Source organism: Orcinus orca, chromosome 3, assembly GCF_937001465.1.
Source record: "Orcinus orca chromosome 3, mOrcOrc1.1, whole genome shotgun sequence".
NCBI lineage: Eukaryota > Metazoa > Chordata > Mammalia > Artiodactyla > Delphinidae > Orcinus > Orcinus orca.
Window position 1 is genome coordinate 19,900,769 of NC_064561.1, and position 9,659 is coordinate 19,910,427.

General features: G+C 46.2%; 1 protein-coding gene across 6 annotated transcripts in view; it reads right to left on the bottom strand.

The window, feature by feature from the left end:
* The window catches only part of ZNF346 (zinc finger protein 346), a 30,230-nt gene extending 23,282 nt beyond the window's left edge, over window positions 1-6,948 (bottom strand). For all 6 annotated transcript variants that reach the window (XR_004479570.2, XM_049707083.1, XM_049707082.1 and 3 more), the window contains exon 1: window positions 6,736-6,948. Coding sequence is in view for 5 of the 6 variants with exons in the window: in XM_049707083.1 (XP_049563040.1) it covers window positions 6,736-6,946 (211 nt within the window). In the remaining variant the exon portion in view is untranslated. The remainder of the gene's footprint in view (window positions 1-6,735) is intronic.
* Window positions 6,949-9,659: the final 2,711 nt, after the last annotated feature.

Consider the following 9,659-nt stretch of genomic DNA (forward strand, 5'->3'; position numbering starts at 1 on the left):
ACCAGGAAAGCCCGGGGGGTAACTTTTAAGGTGCCTCTCCCTACTCCACAAGATATAAAGCTTATTTATTTATGCCAGCCCTTTTGGGAAGAAGGGCTGTTGTCTGGCTATATTTCTGACCCTGAGGGTCTTTTGTTTATTTCCCTATTTTTCTCCTACAGTGTTTGGTAAATTTTTGTGAAAGACTGTGGCTGCCTCAGCCGTGCTCAGAGAAATCAACAGAAGTGGGTCTGTGAACACATCTGGGCCAGAGCTTTTTTTTTTTTTTTTTTTTTGTGGTATGCGGGCCTCTCACTGTCGTGGCCTCTCCCGTTGCAGAGCACAGGCTCCGGACGCGCAGGCTCAGCGGCCATGGCTCACGGGCCCAGCCGCTCCGCGGCATGTGGGATCTTCCCGGACCGGGGCACGAACCCGTGTCCCCTGCATCGGCAGGCGGACTCTCAACCACTGCGCCACCAGGGAAGCCCGGGCCAGAGCTTTTTAAATGGAGGGTGAGAGGCTCCTCAGAATGCAAAGCCCATAAAGGGAAAATGCTACCCAGGAGTCAGGATCCAGCCATTCTCTCCTCGCATGGAGATGATGGATTTTGTTTTATTAAAGGAGACGGGGTTTCCTTTCAAGGATATTCAGAATCTGACTCCCAAAGACTAAACAGGGCAAGGACCATGTCACTTATGACTTTGTATACCCAGTATCTAATAAAATGCCTGACCCAGAATGGCCATCACTAAAAAGTCCACAAATAACAAATGCTGGAGACGGTATGGAGAAAAGGGAACCCTCTTATGCTGTTGGTGGGAATGTAAATTGGTGCAGCCACTGTGGAAAACAGTATGGAGGTTCCTCAAAAAACTAAAAATAGGGCTTCCCTGGTGGCGCAGTGGTTGAGAGTCCGCCTGCCGATGCAGGGGACACGGGTTCATGTCCCGGTTCGGGAAGATCCCACATGCCGTGGAGTGGCTGGGCCCGTGAGCCATGGCCACTGAGCCTGCGCGTCCAGAGCCTGTGCTCCGCAACGGGAAAGGCCACAACAGTGAGAGGCCCATGTACCGCAAAAAAAAACAACAACAAAAAAACCCCAAAAAAACCTAAAAATAGAGTTGCGATATGATCCAGCAATCCCACTCCTGGGCATATATCCAGCCAAAACTATAATTCAAAAAGATACATGCACCCCTATGTTCATAGCAGCACTATTCACAATAGCCATGACATGGAAACAACCTAAATGTTCATTGATAGATGAATGGATAAAGAAGATGTGGTACATATATACAATGGAATACTACTCAGCCATAAAAAAGAATGAAATAATGTAATTTGCAGCAACACGGATGGACCTAGAGATTATCATACTAAGTGAAGTCAGAAAGAGAAAGACAAACACCATATATCACTTACATGTGGAATCTAACACATGACACAAATGAACTTATCTACAAAACAGAAACAGACTCACAGACATAGAGAACAGACTCATCATTGCCAAGGGGGAGGTGGGAGAGGGATGGATTGGGAGTTTGGGATTAGTAGATGCAAACTATCATATATAGAATGGATTAAACAACAAGGTCCTACTGTATAGCACAGGGAAGTATATTTAATATACTGTGATAAACCATAATGGAAAAGAATATGAAAAAGAATATACATGTATATGTATGTATATATATGAAACGGAATCACTTTGCTATACAGCAGAAATTAACACATTGTAAATCAACTATACTTCAATAAAATAAATTAAAAATAAAATCCCTAACCCACAGGAGGGGCTTGGTGAATACCTGCTGAATAAATGAAATACACATCTTTGGCCTCAGAGAATACATTCACACAGTTCACAATTATGTATTCAGAATGCCTTCTACGTGCCAGCAATGGGTTTAGTGCTGGGGCCATGTCAACAAATAAGAGAGAGTACAAAGTAAATAAATAAGCAAGATAGTGACAGAGAGTGAGAAATATTATGAAAACAAGCAGACAAAGTAAGTGGTAGAGAATGTTGGGGCAGTATAGTCAGTGAAGACCATGCTAGGGAGGCGTTAGCCACAAGAAGTTCTGGGGGAAACTGTTCCAGCCTGAGACAGTGTCAAGTCTCTGAGGCAGGGATGAGTTTGGCATATGCAAGGAATGAAGAGAATGACAGTGTGGATAGAGTATGGTGAATGAGAGAATAGTGGTAGGAAATAAAGTTGGAGAGAGTTTGAGGCCTACCAGATCATGTGGAATGAGTATAAGGCCTCATAAGCCATGGTATGAACTACAGATTTTATTCTTAGTGCAATGAGAGGTGACAAGATATGGCTTATGTTTTGAAAAGATTAGTCTATTCATTGTGTCAGCAGATTGTATGGGAATAGGAATGGAAACAGGAAGAACAGGGAAGAGGCTGTTGCAGTCTTCTAGGCAATAGATGAAAGAAATGTGGACTAGGCAGGTTGTCAGTGGAGATGAGAAAAGTGGATGGATTTGGAATTATGTTCTGGAAGTAGATCTGACATCCAATTTCTTTGATTGGATGTAGGGGGTGAAGTAGGAGAGCATTCAAGGATAACTCCTAGGTTTTGAATTTGAGAAACTAACAGATGAGAACTGGAGGAAGACAGCCTTGGAGGAGAAATTAAAGACGTTTCCTTTGGCTATATTAAACATGAGTGGTCTATCACATACATGGGTAGAGATATCAAGTAGTCAGCTAGAGATTCAGGCCTAGAGCTTGAGGGAAAGGTCAGAGCTGGGGATACAAATTGAGACTCCTGGGACTGAGTCTTGGACCCTCCAAATTTAGAAGTCAGGCAGAGGAAGTGAAGTTGAATATAAAATGAGTATGAGGCGGGACTTTGGCTATAGCAGAGTGAGGAGATCCTCTTCACCCAAGGCAACTAAAACACTGAACAAAATTGACAAAAACAATCCCTTCAGTACCCTGGAAATTGACCAAAGGCACTTAACAATCTGGGAAGCACTTATGCTTGTACATCTGCTGAACTTTGGGTGAGAAGAGCGGGAATCTGGGACTGCTCTCATCCCCTCCCACACTCAGTCAGTGCAGAGGTTCTACCAGGAAGAGGTAGGATGTGAGAACCAATAGCTTCCCTGTGGAAGAGGAAATCACTTGATTTGGAGTGGTGGGCAATGCCCCTATCTAGTGATAATATTGGTGGAAGTGATGGTCTCAGAGGTAGGTGAGGAGGAAAGGCCAAAGGTTCTACTATAGCCTTTGCTGTGTCATGTTTGTGGTTGAGACTGTGTGGCAGTGGGGACCTAAGAGGGCCCAAGTTAGCCACATACTCCTGGCCAACTCTGAGGTTGTACACATGCACAGAAGAGATGCAAAAGGCCCTGACAGAAAGTAAAAGCCAGGGCTGACTTTAAAATGGCCTGAACTTTGAATGTAATTTCCTACCTACCTACAGATCCAACCGAGGCCTTTACTGGCTCCAGGTGTTTACTGAATCACTGGTTGACTACTAAGCAACATATAGACACATGGAAGACAGAAATTATAAAAACGAACCAAATTGGGAATATTTGCTCTTAAAGTCTTCAGCTACCATGTAAGCGATTTTCTTCCAGGCTGTGAGGAAGCCTTAACTATTCCATGCATGAAATCACATGGAGAGACCCTGAGACTATGTGAAAAAAGAGATGCCCGGCCAGCCTCCAGAAGTTCCATCCCACTGCTGTTTCAGCTCTAGCCACTACCTGACTGCAACTGCATAAGAGACCTTGAGTCAGAACTGTCCAGCCAACCCTTTCTTGAATTCCTGACTCACAAAATCTGTGAGAGATTCATGAGGTTGGAGGAAGCTAAGGTCCACAGAGGGAAAAAGAACTTATATGAATTATCAGAATTCTGAGAAGGTGGCCTGAATGTGAATCCCTGTTTCCCAAATATCCACATACAACTCTAATCCAATTACCAGAGGGGATAGGTTTGATACAGGAAATTAGATGCTTAGAAAATCATTGGAAAGGCTGAAGGTACTAGGTTGAGCCTTCCAGAAATGTCTCTAGGAACAATGCATAACTGTTCCAACAGGTGAGCTATAATCTCTGAGGCCTCCACTGCAGCCTTGCTGGAAGTAAGAAGCTTCCATTGTCATTGAACATGCCTCTTAACATATGAAGCTGGAGAATGGATGCTGGAACACTGATGTAAGAAGATCTCATAGTTCCACGACCTTTCTTGACAGTAACAATAGCTGTAGAAATATGATCTTCACTGCATTTCTGCCTTCCAAATCTTACGAGAAGGCATCTGATTGGCAGGATTTATTTTGTATCCATATTGTAGACAATCAGAAGAGGTATGGGGCAGAGGCTGAGAGATCTAGAATGCGACATAGAGGGCTGATTTTCATAGGGTCATGAAGTAGGGACAGTAAGTCTAGCCATATCAACAACTAAATTAAATGTCAATAGTTTAAACAGCCCACTCAAAAGGCAGAGATTGGGCTTCCCTGGTGGCGCAGTGGTTGAGAGTCCGCCTGCCGATGCAGGGGACATGGGTTCGTGCCCCAGTCCGGGAAGATCCCACATGCCGCGGAGCGGCTAGGCCTGTGAGCCACGGCTGCTTAGCCTGCGCATCCGGAGCCTGTGCTCCGCAATGGGAGAGGCCACAACAGTGAGAGGCCCACATACCGCAAAAAAAAAAAAAAAAAAAAGGCAGAGATTATTAGAGAATAAAAAAAACAAGATTTATACAATGGAATTCTATTTAGCAATAAAAAGGAATGACGTATTAATACACACTACAATTTGGCTAAACCTCAAAAACATGCTGAGTGAGAGAAGCCAAATGGAAAAGACTATATATTATAGGATTCCATTTACTGAAAGGTCCAGAAAAGGCAAATTTATAGACAGAAAACAGATTAGTGGTTGCCGAGAGCAGGAGGTAAGAGTGGGGATTTAATGTAAAGGAGCACAAATTGGAGTGATGGAAATATTCTAAACTGGACTAGGGCTATACAACTCTATACTTTTACTACAATTAATTGAATTTTACAGTTACAATGGGTGAATTTTATGGTATGTAAATTATAACTCAATGAGAAAACAAAAATTATAACTAAGAGAAAATAAAAAACCAAGGTGAGTGGGACTCGGTGTTTTAGGTATCTACCTAGACCTCAAATAAATTATTGGACAAAGTGAGGAGAGCAGGGAAGTGAACTGGGTTCTAAATGACTGTGGGCATTCATACACACATAAACAGTTCACTTCCCAGAGCACAGCTGCTGTGTTCTCTGCTTCAATGTCCAAGGCATGCCTTCTGTATCCCCTGAGGACAAAGGGCGCTTCCTCTTTGTGTACCCTCAACTCTTAGACTTCCCACTTCACTGCACCCACTACATTATACTGCAACTGTCTTGGTGTCTGCTTCCTGGATTAGACTACAAGCCCCTCCAGGGCAAGGCCAGTATTATTCTCAACTCTGTAGCTCTGATGCCCAGCCAATCCTGGGAACAGAGCAGGCATCTGTGAATGTTGGTCAAATTAATGAAAGGAAAATTGCAGGCGGTGGAGGGTGGAGGAGAGGCAACTTTGTGCCAAACAAGTTTGAAAGTATGGGGGTGAGGGGGATAGGAGCCTCTTATTAATTTAGGAGTCAGACTAGACTAGTTTTTAAATTGGAGAAATATACACCAGGGTATAGGTATGTATACCACCCCAAATTTAAACATATCTTCCTTGGATGTGGTCAAAAATTCCATTTTATCCCAGGACAATCAGTTCACAAGCAACATATTAACTTTCCAAGATTAGTCTGCTCAGCAAGCAAATAAACCTTTAGAGAAATCTGATTTCCCTGCAGATTACCTGACAGGATCAGCACAAAAGCCCAGTTTGTGTACTTCTGGGTTAGAGTTAAGCAGCTAGCTCTGCTAAGGACTGTGAAGGGGGTCACAAAACGGGGTCAGAGCAGCTCTTTCCATCCTCCTCTTTCTATCTCCATCTTACCCAGGGCTAGGTCAAGTGCAGAACAAGCTGGGAAGCTTCAGCCCAGAAGTGCCCCCTAGAGAGACTTGTATATCCTGTTCTCCACAACCTTGGGTCAAGCGTGGGATACAAAAAGCTGGAGCCATAGTATACCCGGCCAGGCTCCCGGGCTCCTGGCTCCCATATTAGAAAAGGGATTCAAGTGGTGGAAACAGGTGACACCAAGAAACAGGGGTAAGCCAGGGCTCAGTCTCCAAGTTCAGGAGGCACACTGAGGTATGGAGAAGGCCTTCTAGAGCCCTCGGAAGTGTGGGGCATGAGAGAAGGGAGGCAAGAGACACTAGGGGTGGGGGAACCTGGAGACTGGGATGGTGAAGGGGTTACGAGGCTGGCGGGGAAGGTTCTGAGGGTCTCCGAAACGGCGTGCACGGCACGCCCGGAGGATTCCAATCCTCAAGTTTAGGAAGAAGTAAGCTCTCGCGGGTGAGGAAGGCGGGGTAAAGAACCACGCGGCCACAGCGTGAGAAGGCCCTTGACCATTTGCGCGCGCTTCTTGTGGCGTACAGCCTGGATTTTCAGGGGAGCTGGCACAACGCGCCCAGGTCTTGGTGAGGTGCACGAGTCAGGGAGTCCCGGGGCGCATCACGCCAGGGGGCGGGCCGGGCGCCAGAGGGTGTGACCGTAGACCCGGGGGCTGGTCCGCGTCCCCGCCCCGCGCTTCCGCCACTCTCCGCGAAAGGAGCAGGCGGGCGAGTGTCTTCCTGCCTCTGAAGTCCCCGGACTCACCTTCCTCCCTCCCCACTGGTTGGGCCCCGGACACTGCTTCCCAGAGGCGGCGCGCCCTCTCGCGGTCGAAGCGCAGCCCGTCGGGTTCCCGGCCCTCCCGCTCCTCCGAGTTGTTGTACGGCCGGGCCGCGCCGCTGTCCGCAGCCTCCGCGGTGCCCAACGCGGAATACTCCATCTTCCCCACAAACCCTAACCGGCTATAGCCGCTCATGAACCTTGGTCTCGCGAGATGTGGGTGGGAGGATGGCTTTGCCCGGCCAACAAATCTCGCGAGGTTTGGGTACTGCAGGCTGCGTTGCGGTTCTGACCCTGGCCGTTCTTTTTCGTCGACGCTGCTGGGACTTCGGAGCTTGTGCAGTGGATTCGGAAGTCGGTCGCAGGTTCCACCGCATACCCCTCCCTCCGGGACAGGCTCGTGCAGTCCTTGGCTCAGGGTTCTCACCTTGCTCCGGTCAGCATTTGACACCTCACTTCTTTCGCATGAAGGCTCTGTTATGTGGGAATATCTTCTTCATTTCACTAGCAGGGCAACATTTGTTGCCATTTGAGTTCCAGATGCTGACCCCCAGCCTAGACCTCGCCCTAAACTCCACTCCAAAGTAACTGTCAAAAGCCAAAATTTAATCTTCCAACCCCGCACCTGCTCCTTCCCCAGTCTTCCGGAGCCACTATGTCTTGGCTGTGGTTATTGTAGCATCCTTACTGGTCTCTTCGCTTACCTTTAAGGTATTCCCAAAAGAGTGGCCCCAGCGATCCTCTTATAACAGGCCATATCATGACACCCCGGTGCTCAGATTCTCCAAAACTTTACCATCTTACTCTTTTTTTTTAAAATTTATTTATTGTTGTGTGCGTTGGGTCTTTGTTGCTGCACGTGGGCTTTCTCTAGTTGTGGCGAGCGGGGGGCTACTCTTCGTTGCGGTGCGTGGGCTTCTCATTGAGGTGGCCTCTCGTTGCGGAGCACGGGCTTTAGGCACGTGGGCTTCAGTAGTTGTGGCTCGTGGGCTGTAGAGTGCAGGCTCAGTAGTTGTGGCGCATAGGCTTAGTTGCTCTGCAGCATGTGGGATCTTCCCGGACCAGGGCGCAGACCCGTGTCCCCTGCATTGGCAGGTGGATTCTTAACCACTGCGCCACCAGGGAAGCCCTCGGTGGCTTCTCTTGTTGTGGAGAATGGGCTCTAGCCGTGTGGGCTTCAGTAGTTGTGGCATGTGGGCTCAGTAGTTGTGGCTCACCAGCTCTAGAGTGCCGGCTCAGTAGTTGTGGCACAAAGGGCTTAGTTGCTCTGTGGCATGTGGGATCTCCCTGGACCAGGGATCGAACCCATGTACCCTGCATTAGCAGGCGGATTCTTAACCACTGCGCCACCAGGGAGGTCCCCTATCTTACTCTTTGTAAAAGACAAAGTCCTTGGGTTAGCCAACAGGGCCCTATACAATCTGACTTCTCTTAACCTCCCTGACGTCATCCTCTATTTTGTTAGCCTCCAATCCCTTCATTCCTGTCCCAGTTACCCTGGCCTTCTGGAATGTATTTCTCCCATATAGCCTCATGGCTCAGTCTCGCATTTCTGTACGCCCCTCCAAACACACTTCATATCCTCCTTTACTGCTTTATTTATTTTTTTCTCCTTAACACTTATTATCAGATATAGTATGTACTTTGCTTTTTATCTTGTTTATTGTTTGTTTCCCTACTGGAAGGCAAGCCCCAAGAAAACAGGAATTTTTGTCTGTTTTGTTCTCAGCTGAATCCCCAGCACATTGATATAGAGCCTGAATCCTCATAGGTACATACAAAACATTTGTTGAATGAATGAAACTTTTGATATTAAGTTATTCCAACCTCAGTTATTCAAACACTTGTTGAGAGTTTTCTATGAGCTAGATGTTGTCTTAGGCATTGGAATACAGTGGTAAACAAGACAGACAGAGAATCTCTAGTAGAGTGTTTTTTATTCTAGTGAAGGAGAGTGTAATAAACAAGTCAACAGGAGGAGAAAATAAAACAGGAATATATATTGGGTGAATGATAGGGGAGGAGCATTAGTCAGGGTGGTAAGAGAAAGCCTCTGAAGAAATGACATTTGACCTAAGACCTGACTGATGAGAAGGGGATGGCCATGCAAAGAGCTGGGGAAGAGTGTTCCAGGCAGAGGAAATAGCAGAGGCTCTGAGGCAGGACTGAGCTTGCTGTAATAGGAGGAACAGGAAAAAGGACAGTATGGCTGTAGTGCAGTGAACAAGGGGGACAGTGGTATCAGAGGAGGAGGAGAGAGATTTTTCTTGCCTGAGATCACAGAGCTCATCAGTGGTATTTACTCATTTAGACTACAAATACTGAGCACCAGCTCTGTGTCAGGCCTCATGCCAGGCTCTGGAGCTTCCAATGCCATAGATGACTGATGTTTGTGAGTGCTTTATAGTTTATGAAGCACCTTTAACATACATTATAACGTTTAATCCTCAGGGTGGTTCTCTTATGATAGATTCTTATTTGACGATAAAGACAGAGAGGTGAAGGTTTTTATCAGGGTCACACAGCTAGTTAGTGACAGAGCCCAGTCACTAGTGTGCTTGAACACACCAGTCTTCAGACTGCAAATCCATGTCTTTTTGCCAATACCAGATGACCAGCCTAAAAACCGATGACTATATGTTACTTATTTATCTTAAAGAAGATTTCTAGTTACTCATATTTGCATAGCATGAATTGTTCAGGTAGAAATACGAAGGGATAGAGGGCATTTTTGTCAAAGTCCCAGAACTCAAGCATATGTATTTTTTAAGCACGGTGGAGCAAATCTTGAGAATGGGATACTTAAGATGCTATACATTATTGGAAATAATAATAAATAATCCCCAGTTCCCCACTCCCAATCCAATTAGATGCTCAAAATAACTTCCATTTATTCTCCAATGAATGCT